This window comes from Mesoplodon bidens, assembly GCF_964165515.1.
Source record: "Mesoplodon bidens genome assembly, chromosome: 8".
Lineage (NCBI taxonomy): Eukaryota > Metazoa > Chordata > Mammalia > Artiodactyla > Ziphiidae > Mesoplodon > Mesoplodon bidens.
Window position 1 is genome coordinate 39,564,874 of NC_138165.1, and position 23,328 is coordinate 39,588,201.

Consider the following 23,328-nt stretch of genomic DNA (forward strand, 5'->3'; position numbering starts at 1 on the left):
AAGCAACTTCTGTCAAAAATTTGCTTTTCTGCATTAAGGAAAATAAAATTTGATTGAAACTGTACACTAATCACTTTGGATTTATATATAATTACCATTCTTTAAAAGTTGTAGAGCTGTATTTTTATTTTTCGGTCAAACTTGGGAACAAAAAAAGAAAGAACTGTGACCTCAACTAATAAATTACATCTTGAAATATACATGATCTTGTAGTACCCATGTTACTTCCAATGGTAACTGACACGCCCTGAATTGAACTGTGCCAGACAGTCCTATCTGTCCCATCGCTGACCAAACACTGCTTCTCTGTTTCTATTCATTATGTATTATAAGAGGTCCAAACACAGTCCAGTATGCAAGGAAAAAATTACAATTTTTATGACAGCAAAGTGATGCATTCAAGTTCTTTCTTGAACTATAACCCCGTCCATGAGCATTAACAGACATTTTTTGATAGAGCTAAAATTACGTTGGCTGCAAGCTTTTTACTCTAAGAACCTTCGGCACCCTTTCCTGCAGGTTTTCAAAAAACCCTCGTAAAAGTCAGGCACTATTCAAACCCTGCAAACCAAACTTGCCAAGAACCTCGTGCAATTATCTATAACCTTGGCCACACCGCCATCGGCCCGAAATTCACGGTCCTGGAGACCAATGCACCAAAATCCCAGAAGAAAGGCTATCTGAAGCCCGAACTGCCGGGCTTCCTCTCCGCCGCCCTCTCTGCCGCATGGAGAAAAGCAAGGGGAGGAGAGGAGTGGAGCGAGGCTCACCAGCTCCGAAGATGCTCCGGTGACCTCTGGCTGCTCGGCGAGAGCTGGACCGGGAAGGCGCTAGTTCTGACGCGGCGGGTGGTGTGGACTATGCCCCTGGTGCATTCCTCGCATTCCTGCACAATCTGTCGCCAGCCGAGGAGCCCGCGGTGCACGTTCCCCCCGGACACACACACCTGCTTACTGCTGCGCCCCGCGCGGCCACGGCCGCCGCGGCGCCTCTACTGCCCGAGCTCGCTGTCGCACTCAGCCAACACGCAGCCAAATCTCGGCCCAGCCGCTCACCCCCTCGCTTCCCGGGGGGGAAAAGGAGAGAGGCCTGAGCAGCCCCAGCGGCGGGCAGGGACACTCGTTCCGCCGGAGGGGGGGCGGGTGGGTGGGTGCCGCAGCTCCTCTTCAACTCCTGGCAGGGAGAGAAGGAAGCGGCAGCGCAAGAGGGCAGCCGGGGAAGCCTGGGGCTGGAGAACCGGGAGGGGTGGAGCGTGAGGATAGGCGGTGAGGGGAGAGGGGCGCACTGGACTGGGCGGTGAGCAGGACCAGCAAGGAGCGCGGGGCTCAGAGGGCAAACACAAGACCGTACAGGCAGAAGGGACGTGGGAGGAAGGGGAGGGGGCCAAGAAGCGGGAGTTGGGGCTGGAGAGAGGGACGGACAGCCCCGAGGGCTGGAGAAGGCGGGCGCCCAGGGGTGTTGGGGGCGCGGAGCAGCGTGCCAGGCGGGCAGGAGCTGGGAAGCCTCCGAGCAGACGTCCAGGAGGGCTCGGCGTGGCACTCAAGTTTGGGGCTGGGGGCCCTTGATCCAAGAAGGCTAACGTGGGGAGGGGTCGTGCGCGGCATGTAGGGGATACCGGGGCAGAATAATCGCAGGGAAAAGCAAATGGAGGGTGAAACTTGTGCGCCTGCCGGGGGGAGGGGAGCAGGCAAGCTAGTGCGGGCAGAAACACGAGGCGGGGCAGGAAAGCCGAGGCGGCCGCGAGGCGGTGGGGACGGAGTAACGGGAGGGAGGCGCCCGTCCCCGTCTCCCTCCCTCCCTGCCCCGCGCCCCTCGCAGGCAGGTCTTGGCTCCGGCGCGACGGGGCGAGGGCCGGGGGTCTCGTGAGCAGGAGTCTCCGCGCCCTCCCGCGAGCCCGCACACTTACTTTCCAGGTTAGGCAGCAGCCGTCGTCGCTCCGGGGATCAGGAACATCGGCGCCGAGGGGTGGCCGCTGCGGCACCCGAAAAAATTAAAAAAGTGCCGCGGCCGAGCGACTGCCCGCCCCTCCCTCCCCCTCCCGCCCCCTACCCCAAAGCGGCTCGCCCACCACCCCCGACGGCGGCGGTGGCCAACTTGCCCCTCTACCCCTTGCCCATGGTGCCGCCTCCGCGGCCGGCGTCGACGCGGACTCAGCCCCGGAGCCCCCTCTACTGCCCAGAGGCCGCCGCCGCCCGCCCAGCCGCCAGCCCGCCTGCCCAGCCAGACCCAGGCTCCCGGGAACGTCAGCACGCCGCCGTCTCCGGACCTGCTCCCTGCCAATCCCATTGGTCGGAAGGAAAAGGCTGGCCCTCCCCATTGGCCCGACCCTCATATTGAACTGACCAATGGGAACTGAGGTTTCAGGTCGCCATAGAGACCGATGCCGTTAAGAGCTAGAGGGCCTGGAAACGGTGAGGAGTAAGGATGAAGGTACCTCTGGCTTTGGGCGCCGGAGGGGGAAAGGGAAAGAAGTACCGGGGGATTCCCGAGTGCTGGCTCTGAAATTGGGGCAGCTTTCGCTTTACCTTCCTGGCAACAGCAGCTGTGCATGGTAGGGTTTGTCCGTCGCGTCAAAGACAGGGACAGCTGAGCCCCTATACGAATCCTTGAGAGCCTGGGAGTGGGCGTTTCACTTTTCCTGCGACTGGGGAGTCCCTCAGCCTCTGCCCTTTGACCTTTGACATGTGTGCAGCTTCTGCTTCTCCAGGTGAGTTTGCACCCCATCCTTTAAATCATTGCTTCTTCCTGACGTCACTGATCCACATGAATTCTACTTGTTCTTCCCAACCACTCCCCCTTCCCTGGGGTGGATCTTGCCTCAAAATTTGGGGTCTGAAGACTTAAAGGAGACTCAAAGGTGATTTCCTTTGGATGATATTTTGATGAGGAAACAGGCTGACGTATTGTATGATGGATGTCATTGAGTCAATGCATGAGATAATGTGTTCCCCGCTTCCCAGAGAAAACCTCTAATCTCTCCATTGAAGGATATTTATTAAACACCCATCTGTGTGTACATTCTGCACTGTTAGCTTGACAGGTACATGGTCGTTCCCCTAAGAGTTTACAGGGTTGGGAAAGACACAGGTGATAGAGTTGATCCTGCATGTCTTCTGATAATTTCACAAGAGAGTAAAGGAAATAGATTACAGTTGACGGATTTTGTTTTCTAGGTGTTTTCCAGTTTATCTCTAAATTTGATAAAGAAATTAACTGAGACATGGAATCACACAAAAAATCTTTGAGCTTTAATTACAAGTGCTTTGCTTTCATTTAAAGTCACTTTGTTCTAGTTTGTCAATAGCAATTGTTTTTTTGTAAATAACTTTCATATTTAGATACTAGCTATTAAAATAGGACTTCATGAACATATTAGGCTTTTAAGCCTATTGCCTATGATATAATCATTGATATTCTTATGTTCCTTCTTTTTGGTGATCTTGCCATTTTTATACTAATTTCTTTAGAGAGAAGACTGTGTTTATGTTATTGCCCTTCAAGTTGGAGGGACCATATTGTGTGAAAATGCTGATAGGATTTTGGAAATTACAAATATTTTGTTGAGAGAAACAGATTAATATGTGTGCAAGCTACATATGTCTAACTACTGTCCTGAATTTTAAGTTGGATAATATGCTTTGCTTTTGGTTTTTATCTTACGATAATTGAAAATTACAAAAATAGATAAGAATTGTTAACCTGGTACCTTGATTAGAAAAACATCTTTCAAAAAAAAAAAAGAAAAGAAAAACATCTTTCACAACTTGTAGTAAAATTGAACATCGTTGATAATCCTGTGCAGGGTTGGACTGTGGAACAAAACAGCTGAACATGAGTGTTCCCCCTAAATATTTCCAGAACTGGGAAGAAATCAAAATTGGAAAAACATTGGAGTGCTGTCTCATGCCTTGCCATCATGGAAATTAGCTCATCATGCTTTCAATTTCTTACTTTTGCTTTCTTTTTGGTGTTTGTTTATAGGAGAATAGAAAAAGTAAAATGCACATTTTTATAAATAATACTCATATTTATTGTACTCACAATATACCAATGACTTGGGTTTTTTTTATTTTTATAATCATGGAAGATGTGTCTAGTGGAAAGGAAAACATTGATATTTCCTTTTTCCTTGCCTTAGGCTAGCAAAGAAAGAAGAAAACAAGAACTAACTGATTTTTTTACTCCAGTAATCTTTTCTTTTTGCATTTTTCTCAGATCACATGTTTGATGAGTATTTTGATATTGTGTATTTCATGTTTGTAATGATTAAAATGTTACTAAAATCCACCATGAAAAATGTCCCTTAAAATGTTGTCAATCAACATTATTATTATTATTATTATTGGTAATTCTCATGCTTCAGTAAAAGGTTTCTTTTGAACTTGCTCCTGTACAACCAAGCATTGATGGATAAAGAAATCACTTTGTTCCACTAAAAGTTTATGCTATCCAGACTTGGCTGGGTCTTCACTGATTCTCTAAATTCCTTTCCTCATCAGGAGGGTGATTATCCAGGATACTGATCCAAGGACATTATTCAGGGCACTTCTCCCATATCTGTCCTATTTCTGCTCTCCTCAGGCCTCCACTCTACTTGGTCTTCTTCCAGTTCTGCAAGTGATCTTGCCTCCTACTTGACTGAGGCATCCACCACGAGGTTTCTCAACTTAACTTTCCTAAATCTCAGTCTCAATTTTCACACTTCATCACTTCCTTCAGTCCTGGCTGAGAAGGGTGACAGCTTTCTGTTCCAAGCTCACACTCTACTTGTGCTCCTAAACATTGGCCATCCTCCCACCCCAGAATTTTCCTCCATTGATTATAATTGCTCTCTTAGATCATGTGTTACATCCTCTCCTTCAAACTTTTTTTCCTACACCTTACAAATATCTGATCTTTGGTAACACCACTATCCTCCTCCCTCCATATCCATCTATAGGCTTTTCTTTTCACCAAGAAACAATTTGAAAGGAATTTCTTGCAGCTTCTATTTTTTCACTCCCAATGTTCTGCCCTTGAATACTACTCAAATGATTCTGAAGATTGTGCTCTTTGCCCTCAAAACCCTAACTCTTTTTGCCAATAAAGTTCTCCTCTACAAAAGTGCCCTTTACTTGCAAATTGCAATGCCTCAATTCCAGATTTCCAGTGAAGAGTAGAAACCATTGTCTCCCACCCCGAGGGTCCATAGAAATGCAAATTATTTACATGTGAAGGGGAAGCATTTCACCTGCTAGCCACACTACCTTGGTGGATCTAACTGCTGGGAAATTGAGATAGGAAGCAGGGCCTCTGCTCAGCTGACTGTGGGGCATCCTCAAGAACAAAAGTAAACAGCAGAAATCCACGGGAACTTTTAAATTACTATCTCACTATCTCAGAAAGAAGTCAACCTGAACCTTTCATGATTATGAAAACTTTGTAACTTTCCAATGTTTGTTATTTTCACATTAGCCCATAATGACTAGTAGTGAATTTCTGACAAAGAATAGCAGAGGCAGCAAGGAAAAGAAAGAAGCAGGAACACTGTCTCTTTTCTCATTCTTGGATGCCTACAGAGGAGGTGGGAGCAGTTAAGATAAGAACTCCACAAACACACTGCTTGGGCGGGGGCGGGGGTGGTGGTGGTGGTGGTGTTTGTTTTTAAAAGGAATGTTAAAACAGAGGCAGGTGGCAAATGAGGGAAAGAAAGCAGTGGAATAAACTTGTCCTGGGAGAAGATGCTAGAGCTTAATAATAATTCTACTCAGGATTGCAGAATTGGCTGTATCCCACCTCCAGCACATTCTCTGAATATGCAAATCCTCCCCTGCCTTTAGAGGCTCAGCCAAATAAACCATTAAACCTGTAAAGCCTTTTCTGAAAATTTCCCTCTGGAGAGGATGATTTATGATTTAGTGTATTACCGTGGCACTTAAAACTCTCTACCCCGTGGTGTAGTTATATAGTGTATGAGCCTTCTCTCCTAAAGGATCAGATAACATGTCATGGTCATGACCTTAGCCTCCATAGTGCCTTGGACTACTGAATTGCCTCCCACACTAAGAAAAGCCAACAGTCATGAATCCTTGTAGTCTTTGGAAGAATTTGACTTCCAACAGTGAAAAATTAGAATCAGTAATGTTGGGAGGTAATTAGAAAAAGATGGACTAGAGGTTCAGTGTGGAAAAGTGAGGTAATGTATGGCAGAACAGAGTAGAGGTTTCTGCCATGTAACCTGCTAAGAGAGAAAGGTCTCAGATCTCATCTCTACCAGGACCTATCTCCTCTATGAGGGAGGGGACCTGTGTGAAAAGAACTGGCTGCATGTGCTTTGGCTTGAAGTTATCATATTCAGAGCTAAGGCTATAAAATTCTGTATATTGGGGAATGCAGTTGAAACTCAACTTTGTGAAGCAGTTTAAATAAGGCTTGCCTACATTTTTTCCATCTAAAGCATCCAGGTTGCTCTGTCTTTTGGAACACCATAGAATCATGCAAATTTAACAACTTCATAAAATCAGAAAGGCATCAAACATCTGGTAAGTATAATAGACATGTTTTCAAGAACCTATATGCATAGCCCTTGAAGTAAGCAGTCCTGCATACCTCATGACCTTTCATCTGGCCATGGAATCAACCCTGGTGGGGACCCAATACAAATGTAGCCAATCCATTGGCTGACCATTGACCCATAACCTATACTAATACCAATCAGATTTTTTTCCCCCTAGAAATTTGGAAATGAGAGACCAAGTGAGCCAGAGAGAACAGTTGCCTTGGTCCTAATGTTTTCTGGGTTTTTATTCTCCCCATGAAGACAGAATATAATTCATTTTTTTATTGTTCCTTGATATTTTTAAAAAATTAAATATACTTGACATATAACATTGTGTTAATTTAAGGTATACAGTGTGTTACTTTGATACATTTATATATTACAATATGATTGCCATTGTAGTGATATTTATCACATTACATAATTATATTGCACTATTGTTGTCTATATTCGTTATGCTGTATATTAGATCTCTATGGCTAATTTGCCACTCATTGCAAGTTTGTAGCCTTAAATATCAATTATATTTCCCTACCCCCTATCCCCTCATAACCAGCATTTTACCCTGATTTTTAGAAGTTTGACTTTTTAGTTTATTTTTATTTTATTTATTTTTGGCCGTGCCACACGGCATGTGGGATCTTAGTTCCCCAATGAGGGAGCGAACTCACACCCCCTGCATTGGAAGCGTGGAGTCTTAACCACTGCACCACCAGGGGAGTCCCGAAGTTTGACTTTTTTTAGATCCCACATATAAGTAATATCATACAGTACTTGTCTTTCTCTGTCTGAGTTATCTCACTTAGCGTAATGTGCTCAAGGTCCATCCATGTTGATGCAAATTGCAGGCTGTCCTCCTGTTTCATGGTTGAATAATATTCCATTGTGTATATATACAACATCTTTTTCATCCATTCATCTGCTTGATGGACATTTAGGATGTTTCCATATCTTGGCTATTGAGAACAATGACCCAATATACATGGGAGTGCAGATATCCCTTTGAGAGATTTGTTACTTATAATCACCCTTAACCCATTCTTTTCCTGTTTTGCCTTTAGCGAGTCTTTGTTCTTTACAATCAACAGGTGTCACTAAAATATTATGCAAATATTTACAACAAAACAAAGCACACATTATGACCATCATATTGGACTATGGAGAGCAACAGTCTAAAAATTTCTAAATTTCTATTCTTCGTTAGAATAGAAAATGAATGATCTAGTTCATTTGATCTAGTCTAGTTCCAAATATTGCCAACCTAATTTAGGTAAAAGAGCTTTACTTAGTGTGGTATCTATTCCTCCCCACTTCCCAAAAAGCCTTATATTCCTTAACTCTCAGTTTTCCTCCTTTGAAGTTGGGAGCAAGAGAAGAACTTTGAGAAGAGGAGCAGCATGATTCCTTTTTCAGGGTAGAGTGATTTTACCACACCACTGGTATGGGAAGAAAGTATTAGAATTCATATTATAATTTATATTATTTTTTAGGAACATTTATACTAATTTTTTAGGAAAGAGGCTAAAAATTAAAAATAAGATAGGAAAATTTATCAGAGACACTAGTAGCCCCACAACTCAGGAAAACAGATTCTGAAGTTCCAGTAATTATTGTTTTAATAAAACATCTCAGGAGGAAAACCAGACTCCATCCAAAATTTTTACAGTGTTTTATGTAAAATATCTAGTTTTCAACAAAAAATTATGAGACATCCAAAAAAACAGAAAACTGTGACCAAATTCAGGAAAATAAGTAGCCAATAGACAGGCTGAGTGAGCCCACTTGTTGAATTTAGTAGACAGGTAATCCAAAACACCTACTATAAATATGTTTAAAAACTTAAAGGAAAAATGACTTAACAAATGGGGACTCTCAGTAGAGAAATAGAGATTGTTTTTTAAAAAAAGGAACTAAAGGGAAATTCTAGACCAACAGAAACTATCCAGTATGAAAAACAAATTTTAAAATATTGAGAAAAAATGAACTGAGCCTCAGAAACTTGTGGGACAGCTGTGAGTAAAAGAAGGAAAGGAAGGCTAGAAGGATGTATAAAAAAATATTTGAAGAAACAGTGGCCTAAAACTTCCCAAATTTTACAAAAAATTTAATCTATAGATCCAAGAAACACAGTAAATCCTGAGTAGAGTAAACATAAGGAGACCCACTAGCATGGGTACATCATAGACTGCTGAAAGACAAAGATGAGAAAGTTTTGAAGCAAAAATAGAATAACAATTCATCACATATAAGGGAACCACAATAAAATTAACAGCTGACTTCTTATCAAAAACAAGGGAAACCAGAGGGTGGTGGAAAGACATATTTAAGGTGCTGAGAGAAAAAAGCATGTCAATCAAGTTTTCTTTATCTAGCAAAACTGTCAAAAATGAAGGTGACAGTCCTCATAAATGAACCTATATTGGAAGCATGCTAATTACTGACAGAACCCATATGTCTACCACCTTTGAGTGAAGCCCAAAGCAAAAGAAGGCAGTCAGACAGATATAGGGCACCTGGCAAGTCAACAATCTCCATTTGAAAAGCAGATCTTGACTCAGTGCCAACCCTGGAACATCAAATGATCACCACATTAAAATACTGTTTAAAATATTAGATTTGAAGTTCTCCTAAAATAAATTCAGGGAAAATGTGACCTCATCATTTTTCTTAACTAAAGAGCTCTTTGTCTGCTTCATAGAGGTGACAATAAGCTGACCAGAGCAATCGGGAGAGAAAAGCAAGAGCTCTCCCTCATCCTGTTCTCTGACCATGGTAGCCAGCCCTTTCCATCTCTGGACCACTGTTTTCTTTACACAATAGGTCAACTAACTGTCGTCACAGTTGGTTACAGCTTCTATGCATCTCTGGGGTTGAGCTGGGGAATCAGGTAAACAGGACCTGCTAGTACATCCTCTGTCAGGAAACAGAAGTCAAGAACTGCCATATTTTTCTGTAGTTTAATAGCGATTTTTTAAAATAAGAAAAAAATGAAGATGAAAATAGATGAAGAAAAAGCAATTGACAAGAACTAATACCCATTCATGATGAAAATGCTAAAAAACTATCAATAGAAGGGAATTTCTTCAATATGACAAAGTGCATTTATGAAAAGCCTACAGCTAACATCACATTTATGGTGAAGGCTGAATGATTTCCCCCTAAGACTGAGAATAAAATGATGTCCACTCTCATCTCTTTAACATTTCACTGGAAGTTTTAGCCATTGTAATAAGGAAAGAAAAATAAAAGCATATAGGTTGGAAAGGAAAAATTAAAGCTCTCTTTATTCACAGATGACATGATCTATGCATGAAAATCTAAAGAATATACAAAAAAAGAGTAATACTAGAAGTGATAATAAATTTAGCGAAGTCACAAGATATAAGACCAATATACAAAAATCAGTTGAATTTTTATATGCTAAGAAATAGCAAATTGAAAATGAATTTAAGAAAACAATTCCATTTATGATAACATGAAAAAGAGTATAATACTTAAGAATAAATTTTAGGAAAGAAATATAAAACCTCTGACTATTGATTCAGTGTGATCCCTATTAAAATTCCAGCAAACACTTTTTGTAGAAGTTACAAGCCAGTCTTCAAATGGACAAACATAGGAACAAGAACATCAAAACAACAACAAAGTAGGAGGAATTATAACATCCAATTTCAAAAGTTACAATAATAGAATATAATATTGGCATAATGATAGCTGTTCAGATCAATGAAATAGAATAAAAGGTACAGAAATAAGCCCTTACATTCATGGTCAATTAATTTTCAACAAAGATGCCAAGGTAGTTCAATGGGGAAAGGGATGTCTTCTCAAGAAATGCTGCTAGGATAATTCGACATTCATGTGCAAAATAATGAACTTACACTCTTAATTTATACCATACAGAAAAAATAACTAAATATGCATCATAGACCTAAGAACTAAAATTATAAGATTTCTGGAAGAAGACGTAGTACAAAATCTCTGTGATCCATGCTTTAGGCAAAGATTCCTTAGATATTACACTATATCATGATCCATAAAAGAAGAAATTGATAAATTGGACTTTATAGAAAATTGTTTTGTTCTTCAAGAGGCATCAGCAAGAAAATGAAAAGACAAGCCACAGACTGGGAAAAAATATTTGAAAAGCAGAATCTGATAAAGGGCTTCTGTCAGAATATATAAAGAACTTCTAAACATCAAAAATAAGGCAAACAGGGCTTCCCTGGTGGCAAAGTTGTTAAGAATCCACCTGCCAGTGCAGGAGACACGGGTTCGAGCCCTGGTCCAGGATGATCCCATATGTCACAGAACAACTCAGCCCATGCACCACAACTACTGAAGCCCGTGCACCTAGAGCCCGTGCTCTGCAACAAGAGAAGCCACCATGATGAGAAGCCCATGCACCGCAATGAAGAGTAGCCCCCACTTGCCGCAACTAGAGAGAAAGCCCACGCACAGCAACGAAGACCCAACGCAGCCAAAAATAAATAAATAAATAAATAAGTTCTTTAAAAAAAGGCAAACAAATCAATTTTTTAAATGGACAAAATATTTGAGTAGATATTTCACCAAAAAGTTATACAAAGTGGTTAATAACCAAATGAAAAGATGTTCAACATCATTAGGGAAATGCACATTAAAACTGCAATACAATACCACTATACAACTACTAGAATAAGTATAAGGCAGAAGATTGACAATACCAAGTGATTACAAGGATGTGGAAAAACTGTAACTGTCATAAATTGCTGGTTGCTATACCCACTTTGGAAAACTGTTTGACAGTTTCTTTAAAATATAAACTTACCATATGATCCAGCAATTCTACTTCTAGAAGTCTCCTCAAGAGAAATAAAAACATATGTCCAAACAAAGACTTTTTACATGAATTATTACAGTAGTATTTGTAATAGGGAAAAACTGAAATAATTCAAATTTCCATCAAATAATGATTAGATAAAATGCTGTGTAATGGAATACTATTTAACAATAAAAATAATGAACTACTGATATATGTTACAATATGGATAAACCTCCAATATATTATGCTAAGATGAAAAAATCCAGCCACAAAAGACCACACTTCCAAAAAAGGAAAATAGAGACAGAAAGCAGATCAGTGATTACCTTATGCTGGGATGGGAAGACTGATTGCAGGTGGTTATGACAGAACTTTTTCAGGTGATTGAAATGTTCTAGAAATAAATGGTGGTGATGGTTGTACAACTATACATCTTTTTAAATGTTATTTATTTTTTATATTTATTTTTGGCTGTGTTGGGTCTTTGTGGCTGCACACAGGCTTTCTCCAGTTGGCGGTGAGCAGTGGCTACTCTTCGTTATGGTACATGGGCTTCTCATTGCGGTGGCTTCTCTTGTTGTGGAGCACGGCCTCTAGGCGCATGGGCTTCAGTAGTTGTGGTATGTGGGCTCAGTAGTTGTGGCTCATGAGCTCTAGAGCACAGGCTCAGTAGCTGTGGCGCACGGGCTTAGTTGCTCCGTGGCATATGGGATCTTCCTGGACCAGGGCTCGAACCCATGTCCCCTGCATTGGCAGGCGGATTCTTAACCACTGTGCCACCAGGGAAGCCCTGCAATTATACATTTACTAAAAATAATTGCACTGCACACTTATAATGGATGTATCTTTATGGAATGTCAGTTAGATCTCAATAAAGCTATCACAAATAAAAACATTTTAAAATGGCATAAGCACATCATCTTAAAACTCTCATATATGAGCACTTAGTAAATTTGGAAACAATTTTCTAACATGATTGAAAATCTTCCAAATGCATGTCAGCAGATTTAGACCCCATTTGTTAAACGTTAAAGGGGGAAAAAAAAAGAAAAAAGAAAAAAACTTTGCAAGGAAAATGATTGATATCAGGGAAGTCAGAAAATTACTAGAGAAAAATACTAAGCTACAACCTTTGTATAATTAGTGGATGAAATTGAAATTTGAGTATCATAATTCAGTACATGAAGCCAATTTTGCACTTCTTCCATATCTCATTGTGCTATCTATTTTAACTATTATAGTCCTTATAGCTAAGTATGGGAATAAACTGACCTTAGACTTTGAACCCTCTATGATCTGGTATTAAACCAAGATTTTCAAGGTAATACATTTTTAATCACATAACTCTCACTAAAATCTACTAAAATTATCAATACTATATACCTTTTTTGTATTTATGGATTTATCTGTATTTGTGTTTTACAATTTACATGTTAGTACAATATTATACTTAAAGAATTTATAACAATAATTTTATATGTACTTGCAAAAAATGCTTATTAATGGAGGGTGTGTTGGAGAATGTTTAGGGACCTTAGTTTTAGTAGAATATCTTTAAAGTGTACATTCTTTCCCTCCTGTTTTGGTTTGTTTGCTTTTGTTTTTTTAGTTTTTCTCTCCTGTCTTCCGCAGGTAGTAGAAATAAGTCTTTGGAAGATGACATTCAAATCTAAACTTTTGAGGTTTTGTCTTAAAGATCACTCGGATCATTTGTCCCCAGTAAATCACATTTAAATCTCTAACATCATTAGAGATGCTGATCATTATGGTCATCCAACCTGGGAGAGGTCAGTGAAGTCTTGAGTGGTACTGAGACAAGTATTATTCTTTTGACACATCCAAATGGCTTGAAAGTGAGACATAAATAACAACACAATGGAAAGAAAGCAAAGGAAATTGCTGTAGAGAACGTGAGAAAAGAAAAAAATTCCACCCACGCAGAATTAATGCATTTTTATGATCAATAGAAAACCTGATTTCAAAATCCTAGGCTTTCAATGATCTATTATTTAGCACGGGAAATGTCACTTTTTCACTGCCTCTGCCCCACATCTATGAAAATGAGACAATACACTTCTCCATTCTTAATACACTTCTCTATTCTCACCTTTTTTAAACTTAAAAAAATGTAAAATATGCAAACTTCTGAATTTTTAGTATGAGCATGCTACTGTACCTATAGCTGACCATAAATACAAGGGTCTTTGACATCTAAGAGTTTACCTCAGAAAAGGCCTCTTTATTTCTACTTTATGTCAATTTTTCTTTTTTCATCCTTCCTTCTATTTGTTAATATTAGGTAAAAATTTCTTTATTAATTGACATAGTCTGAAATACCATAGGTAGCATAATCATTAGCATTTTATGAACTTCTAATAAATCTCCATTTGTTGAAGCCACTATAAACAATTTTCTTTACAAGCTTATGTTAGGTGGTATATCATAATTTCATTGGTCAAATACACTTAAATTCAATATTTAATCTACTGTTTATTTCAATTGCCAGTTTTCTAAATTATAGAATTTTAGAGCTGAAAGAACCTTTGAAATTACAAACCAGCATAAAAACTGGCTGTACAGCTAGCCTAAGACTCCTTCTGAATTCAGTCTCTCTAATAAGAAATCAGGGGCCTCCCTGGTGGCGCAGTGGTTGAGAGTCCGCCTGCCGATGCAGGGGACGCAGGTTCGTGCCCCGGTCCGGGAAGATCCCACATGCCGCGGAGCGGCTGGGCCCGTGAGCCATGGACTGAGCCTGCGCGTCCAGAGCCTGTGCTCCGCACTGGGAGAGGCCACAACAGTGAGAGGCCCTCGTACCGCAAAAAAAAAAAAAAAAAAGAAAGAAATCAATACGATTTAGATATTTTACTGTGTTTGCTGTATACTATTTGTGTGTGACTCATTTTCCAAAACTAAAAAAGTCAATTTTAAAATGTTTATGGGGAAAGAATACTAGGGGAAAATATGCATTTATATCAAGAGTACTCTTTGTTGCATTTATAAATGACTATGCTGCTCTCCCACAATATTATTTGACTATTGAGAATATAACTTCAGGGACTTTGTATTTAATTTCCAATATGTATACACTGTAGCTATTTTTTATGTTCTTGAAATTGAGTCAAAACCTATTGACCATCACCTCTGTATTTTGAAAGCTGACAAATTGTGTTTGATATAGTTGGTGGAAGGGCACTGAGCTCAAAGTTAGGAGATATGGTTGGGCTTTAGCCTTGTCTATGCTACCTGCTTCTTCAAGTCTTGGACAAAGCATTTAATCTCTCTGTCCCTGTGTTTACTGATCTATAAAATGTATCAGACTAAAATCTGTTCTGGGCTTACGTTAATTCACGTGTAAAATGACATACTGCATGATGTCATTCTAAATCTTGGCTTTGTTTTCTTTTGAAAGAAGTTTGCCACAAATGTTTCTCACTTTGCCTTAGCCCTTAAGTCTATTTCCACCACGCTCTTTCTTTTCGTTTTTCCATAAACTAGTATTTTGAATAGACTTCTTTTTCCTGTTCAAGATCTCTCTCTTCCCTTAACTTCTGCTTCTATCTTGTCTTCCTTTCTTTCCCTCTAGCACCTTACCCTTAACCTAACAAGGAAGGAGCTGTTTACTAAAATAAAAATGACAGAAGTCCACTTCTCTGTGTGTTGAGGAGCACCACCACCTATGCTTTGTCTCCATTCCTGAGAGAGAGTAGAATACAGAAGGCAGTTAGGTCCATGGGCTCTAGAGCCACACTGCCTGGGTGTGCATCTGGTCTCTGCCACGCAGCAGTTGTATGATCTTTGACCTTAGTTTCCCACTCCGCAAAATAGGAGAAACAGTGTTAACGAAACATTATTGTGAGGATTAAATGAATCAAAATAGATAAAGCTCCTAGGATAGTGCCTGGCTAGGAGAAATTGCTACATAAATGTTGGTGATTATTGCACCCGGCTACATAGACCCTCATAAAATGGTAATCACTTCAGCACAGGGTAGAAGAGGAAAGGTAAAGCTGAGGCAGGGGAATGTACGTGGGAGAGTGGAATGGTGTGTTATTACAGTTCTGGGCCTTTTGCAACAACTCTTTATTCCCTACTTCCATCCTCCTGGGATGTAAATGTTAGGCAAAAGCATGATGAAGAGGAAGACTGGCCTTTCATTTAATTTGCAGGAATGGCTACCTATGGCAACTTTTTCTTCAAGTAAATTTTGAAATGTGATTTTTTTTTTGTTTTCTTCCATAATTCAGAACTGCATGCCATAATTATTATACTCTAAGACATCAAAGAAAAAAGCCCAGGAATTGTCTTTTGGGCAGACCTATTTATGTAATACTCCATTTGAGAAAAAGCACTGGAGAAAACTGTTCTTAGCAAAGAATGTTAATTGATGAAAACATTTCTTTGCTAACAATCTAAGAGAAGCAATCTGTTCTTAGCTCTTTCAAACCACAAAACAGATTTAGCTATTCATGAACAAAAGCCAATTATTTATTTTCAATACTACCTTTAACAAGTCTTTGTTTTTGATAATGTTTTTTTTCCTATTCTTCATCAAAGCAGGTTTTTAATGTATAACAGTTCTTTTAATCAGGAAGAGGCAGCCAAATCTAACAAGATTCTAATTTGGGTGCAAAGTATATTTTCCACCTCAATATTTAACCCTATGATATTTTTTAAAGGGGGTGCTTATTCATTTTGATTACAGAGTCACATTGTATCTAATATTCTGTAGAACAAGCATAACAAATATGTCATATAAAAAATAAAAACGCAGGCTTCCCTGGTGGCACAGTGGTTGAGAGTCCACCTGCCGATGCAGGGGACACGGGTTCATGCCCCAGTCTGGAAAGATCCCACATGCCGTGGAGCGGATAGGCCCGTGACCCATGGCTGCTGAGCCTGTGCGTCCAGAGCCTGTGTTCCACAACAGGAGAGGCCACAACAGTGAGAGGCCCGCATACCGCAAAAATAAATAAATAAATAAATAAATAAATAAAAACGCAAGTAAAGATTTTGACTGGTAAGAAGCCAAAATTCTATAGTATTTAGAAAATTATAATATTGCACATAACCGGTGAACATGGGAGAGATTGAATCTGGATAAATCAATGAATATTTTACTCTTCCTCACTCTCTTCTAGGATGGAGAGAAAACATGATACTAAACAGTATTGACAAAAAATTACTTAGAACATATACTTTTTCAGATCATAGATATTGTGTTTTAACCACAAAAAGAAATATATCAACAAAAGAAGGAATTAAAATTCCTAAGACATAGGATGTCACATAGCAAAGAATTTGCTTTTTAATAAAACATCTTAAGCATATTTTTATTTCAAATACTAACATAAGAGAAAATTGCATGTATATGTAAGAAATTGATATACAGCAAATAACAGCAACAAGAAACAAATGACCTGATTAAAAAATGGGCAGAGGAACTGAATAGACAGTTTTCCAAAGAAGACATACAAATGGCCAAAAGGTACATGAAAAGATGCTCAGCATCACTAATCATCAGGAAAATGCAAATAAAAACTACAGCAAGCTCTCTCCTCACACCTATTAGAATGGCCGTCATCAAACCGACAAGAAATAACAAGTGCTGGCAGGATGTGGGAAAAAAAAAAGAACTCTTGTACACTACTGGTGAGAATGTAAATTGGTACAGCTACTATGAAGAATAGTATGGAGGTTCCTCAAAAAATTAAAAACAGAACTACCATATGATCCAGCAATTCCACTTCTAGATATATATCTGAAGAAATGAAATCTCTATCTTGGAAAAAATATCTACACTCCCAATTTCATTGCAACAGTATTTACAATAGACAAGACATGGAAACAACCTAAGTGTCCATTGATGGATGAACGGGTAAAGAAGATATGGTATATGTATACAATATGAAATTTTATTCATCCATAAAAAAGAAGGAAATTTTGCCATTCATGATTTTGCTAAGTGAAATAAGTCAGACATAGAAAGACAAATACTGTATGATATCACTTATATGTGGACTCTAAAAAACACCCAAACACATAGATATAGAGGACAGATTGGTCAGTTGCCAGAGGAAGGGGTAAGTGAGAGTGGTCAAAATGGATGAAGGTGTTCAAAAGGTACAGAGTTTCACCTATAAGGTAAATAAGAACTGGGGATGTAACATACAGCATGGTGACTAAAGTTTAAAACAACGTATTGTATATTTGAAAGTTGCTGAGAGGGTAGATCTCGAAAGTTAACACACATGCACACACAGAATTTGTAACTATATGAGGTGATAGATGTTAACTTATATTGTGGTAATCATTTCACCATCTATTCATATATCAAACCTTCATGCTGTATACCTGAAACAAATAAAATGTTATGTGTCAATTATATCTCAACAAACCTGGAAAAATGGTAAATTTTATGTTATATATCTTTTACCACATTAAAAAATCATATTATCACTCCTACTAATAAAAAGAAGCTACAATTACATTGAAAAAGGAAAGAAATCAATAAACCTCTCAGGATATATAAGGCAACTAAATCTGAGCTTATTTTGCAACATTTTAATTAGATATTTCTGATTTATTTTAGATTTTTTGGTGTGATACTTTAGAAATGTTATGGTTAATATAATTAGTTCTGAGAATCTCTTAATTTTGCTTCTTATGTATCGTGCATTTAGATCTTCATAGTTAACTTTGGTAAACTGACAACTTTAGAAATGAAAATTTCATTTTTACAAAGACCCACAGAAAAGATGTTGAGAAGTGTCCTAGTTTGTCCAGACTTGAGACTCTATGCTAATCCACTCACCTCTGGATTATAATAATACTTCAGATTCTGCTTCAGGCTCTCTTTCCATGAAATCATTGGTCTGTCTGCCTATATAGCATATAGGGGGTGATTTTCATTGTAAAGTGTGTTAGATTTACTTTTTAATAGACTATTGAACAGCCATCAGATAAAAACAACTCAGATATGAGCAGCCTGGAATAAGTTTGTGGTTGTTTTAATTTGTAAAATAATAGCTAACATTTACATATCAATTACTGTGTGCCTGACACAGTTGTAAGCACTTCATATAATTTCATTCAGTCTCTATAAGAATGATACGAGGTAGGTATACTATTATTATCCTCACTTTATAGTAAATTATGGCACAGATAGTTACTTAAATTGTCCAGAATTACTCAGCTACTAAGTGTCAGAGCTAGGATTTGAACCCTGATTTTCTGCTTCTGGAGTCCATCATTATAAACAATATATTCATGAAAGACTTAGAATTGACTTTCTAATTTCCAAATTATTCAGTTTCCTGATGAATCTTTTTTTTTTTTCATTTTTTTTCCCCCAAGGTTATTTATTTATTTATTTATTTTAAATTTTTTGCTTTATAACAAATTTAATCAGTTATACATATACATATGTTTCCATATCCCCTCCCTTTTGCGTTCCCTCCCACCCTCCCTATCCCACCCCTCCAGGCGGTCACAAAGCACCGAGCTGATCTCCCTGTGCTATGCGGCTGCTTCCCACTAGCTATCTACCTTACGTTTGGTAGTGTATATATGTCCAGGCCGCTCTTTCACTTTGTCACAGCTTACCCTTCCCCCTCCCCATATCCTCAAGTCCATTCTCTAGTAGGTCTGTGTCTTTATTCCTGTCTTACCCCTATGTTCTTCATGACATTTTTTTTTCTTAAATTCCATATATATGTGTTAGCATACAGTATTTGTCTTTCTCTTTCTGACTTACTTCACTCTGTATGACAGACTCTAGGTCTATCCACCTCATTACAAATAGCTCAATTTCATTTCTTTTTATGGCTGAGTAATATTCCATTGTATATATGTGCCACATCTTCTTTACCCATTCATCCGATGATGGACACTTAGGTTGTTTCCATCTCCGGGCTATTGTAAATAGGGCTGCTATGAACATTTTGGTACATGTCTCTTTTTGAATTATGGTTTTCTCAGGGTATATGCCCAGTAGTGGGATTGCTGGGTCATATGGTAGTTCTATTTGTAGTTTTTTAAGGAACCTCCATACCGTTCTCCATAGCGGCTGTACCAATTCACATTCCCACCAGCAGTGCAAGAGGGTTCCCTTTTTTCCACACCCTCTCCAGCATTTATTGTTTCTAGATTTTTTGATGATGGCCATTCTGACTGGTGTGAGATGATATCTCATTGTAGTTTTGATTTGCATTTCTCTAATGAGTAAAGATGTTGAGCATCCTTTCATGTGTTTGTTGGCAGTCTGTATATCTTCTGTGGAGAAATGTCTATTTAGGTCTTCTGCCCATTTTTGGATTGGGTTGTTTGTTTTTTTGTTATTGAGCTGCATGAGCTGCTTATAAATTTTGGAGATTAATCCTTTGTCAGTTGCTTCATTTGCAAATATTTTCTCCCATTCTGAGGGTTGTCTTTTGGTCTTGTTTATGGTTTCCTTTGCTGTGCAAAAGCTTTTAAGTCTCATTAGGTCCCATGTGTTTATTTTTGTCTTTATTTCCATTTCTCTAGGAGGTGGGTCAAAAAGGATCTTGCTGTGATTTATGTCATAGAGTGTTCTGCCTATGTTTTCCTCTAAGAGTTTGATAGTGTCTGGCCTTACATTTAGGTCTTTAATCCATTTTGAGCTTATTTTTGTGTATGGTGTTAGGGAGTGATCTAATCTCATACTTTTACATGTCCCTATCCAGTTTTCCCAGCACCACTTATTGAAGAGACTGTCCTTTCTCCACTGTACATTCCTGCCTCCTTTATCAAAGATAAGGTGACCATATGTCCGTGAGTTTAACTCTGGGCTTTCTATCCTGTTCCATTGATCTATCTTTCTGTTTTTGTGCCAGTACCATACTGTCTTGATTACTGTAGCTTTGTAGTATAGTCTGAAGTCAGGGAGCCTGATTCCTCCAGCTCCATTTTTCGTTCTCAAGATTGCTTTGGCTATTCGGGGTCTTTTGTGTTTCCATACAAATTGTGAAATTTTTTGTTCTAGTTCTGTGAAAAATGCCAGTGGTAGTTTGATAGGGATTGCATTGAATCTGTAGATTGCTTTGGGTAGTAGAGTCATTTTCACAATGTTGATTCTTCCAATCCAAGAACATGGTACATCTCTCCATCTATTTGTATCATCTTTAATTTCTTTCATCAGGGTCTTATAATTTTCTGCATACAGGTCTTTTGTCTCCTTAGGGAGGTTTATTCCTAGATATTTTATTCTTTTTGTTGCAATGGTAAATGGGAGTGTTTCCTTGATTTCACTTTCAGATTTTTCATCATTAGTATATAGGAATGCCAGAGATTTCTGTGCATTAATTTTGTATCCTGCAACTTTACCAAATTCATTGATTAGCTCTATTAGTTTTCTGGTAGCATCTTTAGGATTCTGTATGTATAGTATCATGTCATCTGCAAACAGTGACAGCTTTACTTCTTCTTTTCCAATTTGGATTCCTTTTATTTCCTTTTCTTCTCTGATTGCTGTGGCTAAAACTTCCAAAACTAGGTTGAATAAGAGTGGTGAGAGTGGGCAACCTTGTCTTGTTCCTGATCTTAGTGGAAATGATTTCAGTTTTTCACCATTGAGGACGATGCTGGCTGTGGGTTTGTCATATATGGCCTTTATTATGTTGAGGAAAGTTCCCTCTATGCCTACTTTCTGCAGGGTTTTTATCATAAATGGGTGTTGAATTTTGTCGAAAGCTTTCTCTGCATCTATTGAGATGATCATATGGTTTTCCTCCTTCAATTTGTTAATATGGTGTATCACGTTGATTGATTTGCGTATATTGAAGAATCCTTGCATTCCTGGAATAAACCCCACTTGATCATGGTGTATGATCCTTTTAATGTGCTGTTGGATTCTGTTTGCTAGTATTTTGTTGAGGATGTTTGCATCTATGTTCATCAGTGATATTGGCCTGTAGTTTTCTTTCTTTGTGACATCCTTGTCTGGTTTTGGTATCAAGGTGATCGTGGCCTCGTAGAATGAGTTTGGGAGTGTTCCTCCCTCTGCTATATTTTGGAAGAGTTTCAGAAGTATAGGTGTTAGCTCTTCTCTAAATGCTTGATAGAATTCGCCTGTGAAGCCATCTGGTCCTGGGCTTTTGTTTGTTGGAAGGTTTTTTATCACAGTTTCAATTTCAGTGCTTGTGATTGGTCTGTTCATATTTTCTATTTCTTCCTGATTCAGTCTTGGCAGGTTGTGCATTTCTAAGAATTTGTCCATTTCTTCCAGGTTGTCCATTTTATTGGCATAGAGTTGCTTATAGTAATCTCTCATGATCTTTTGTATTTCTGCAGTGTCAGTTGTTACTTCTCCTTTTTCATTTCTAATTCTATTGATTTGAGTCTTCTCCCTTTTTTTCTTGATGAGTCTGGCTAATGGTTTATCAATTTTGTTTATCTTCTCAAAGAACCAGCTTTTAGTTTTCTTGATCTTTGCTATCGTTTCCTTCATTTCTTTTTCATTTATTTCTGATCTGATTTGTATGATTTCTTTCCTTCTGCTAACTTTGGGATGTTTTTGTCTCTAATTGCTTTAGGTGCAAGGTTAGGTTGTTTATTCGAGATGTTTCCTGTTTCTTAAGGTGGGATTGTATTGCTATAAACTTCCCTCTTAGAACTGCTTTTGCTGCATCCCATAGGTTTTGGGTCGTCGTGTCTCCATTGTCATTTGTTTCTAGGTATTTTTTAATTTCCTCTTTGATTTCTTCAGTGATCACTTCGTTATTAAGTAGTGTATTGTTAAGCCTCCATGTGTTTGTATTTTTTACAGCTCTTTTCCTGTAATTGATATCTAGTCTCATAGCATTGTGGTCGGAAAAGATACTTGATACAATTTCAATTTTCTTAAATTTACCAAGGCTTGATTTGTGACCCAAGATATGATCTATCCTGGAGAATGTTCCATGAGCACTTGAGAAAAATGTGTACTCTGTTGTTTTTGGATGGAATGTCCTATAAATATCAATTAAGTCCATCTTGTTTAATGTATCATTTAAAGCTTGTGTTTCATTATTTATTTTCATTTTGGATGATCTGTCCATTGGTGAAAGTGGGGTGTTAAAGTCCCCTACTATGATTGTGTTACTGTCGATTTCTCCTTTTATGGCTGTTAGTATTTGCCTTATGTATTGAGGTGCTCCTATGTTTGGTGCATAAATATTTATAATTGTTATATCTTCTTCTTGGATCGATCCCTTGATCATTAGGTAGTGTCCTTCTTTGTCTCTTCTAGTAGTCTTTATTTTAAAGTCTATTTTGTCTGATAAGAGAATTGCTACTCCAGCTTTCTTTTGGTTTCCATTTGCATGGAATATCTTTTTCCATCCCCTCACTTTCAGTCTGTATGTGTCTCTAGGTCTGAAGTGGGTCTCTTGTAGACAGCATATATATGGGTCTTGTTTTTGTATCCATTCAGCCAATCTGTATCTTTTGGTGGGAGCATTTAGTCCATTTACATTTAAGGTAATTATCGATATGTATGTTCCTATTCCCATTTTCTTAATTGTTTTGGGTTCGTTATTGTAGGTCTTTTCCTTCTGTTGTGTTTCTTGCCTAGAGAAGTTCCTTTAGCATTTGTTGTAAAGCTGGTTTGGTGGTGCTGAACTCTCTCAGCTTTTGCTTGTCTGTAAACGTTTTAATTTCTCCATCAAATCTGAATGAGATCCTTGCTGGGTAGAGTAATCTTGGTTGCAGGTTTTTCTCCTTCATCACTTTAATTATGTCCTGCCACTCCCTTCTGGCTTGTAGAGTTTCTGCTGAGAGATCAGCTGTTATCCTGATGGGGATTCCCTTGTGTGTTATTTGTTGTTTTTGCCTTGCTGCTTTTAATATGATTTCTTTGTGTTTAATTTTTGACAGTTTGATTAATATGTGTCTTGGTGTATTTCTCCTTGGATTTATTCTGTATGGGACTCTCTGTGCCTCCTGGACTTGATTAACTATTTCCTTTCCCATATTAGGGAAGTTTTCAACT

General features: G+C 38.6%; 2 protein-coding genes across 13 annotated transcripts in view; one reads left to right on the forward strand and one right to left on the reverse strand.

The window, feature by feature from the left end:
• Positions 1–2,045, reverse strand: part of PKP4 (plakophilin 4) — a 247,608-nt gene extending 245,563 nt beyond the window's left edge. For 7 of the 11 annotated variants that reach the window (XM_081242575.1, XM_081242576.1, XM_081242574.1 and 4 more), the window contains exon 1: positions 1,907–2,044. The gene's annotated coding sequence lies outside the window, so the exon portion shown is untranslated. Of the gene's footprint in view, positions 1–770; positions 1,174–1,906 lie in introns of all 11 variants that reach the window. The other 4 variants (XM_081242577.1, XM_081242573.1, XM_081242570.1 and 1 more) reach the window with 3 other exon arrangements.
• Positions 2,046–2,424: 379 nt separating this feature from the next.
• Positions 2,425–23,328, forward strand: part of CCDC148 (coiled-coil domain containing 148) — a gene marked incomplete at its 3' end in the record, with an annotated part of 286,502 nt that continues 265,598 nt past the window's right edge. For both annotated transcript variants that reach the window (XM_081242592.1, XM_081242591.1), the window contains exon 1: positions 2,425–2,707. In XM_081242592.1, coding sequence (XP_081098718.1) covers positions 2,683–2,707 — 25 coding nt within the window. In that variant the 5' untranslated portion in view covers positions 2,425–2,682. The remainder of the gene's footprint in view (positions 2,708–23,328) is intronic.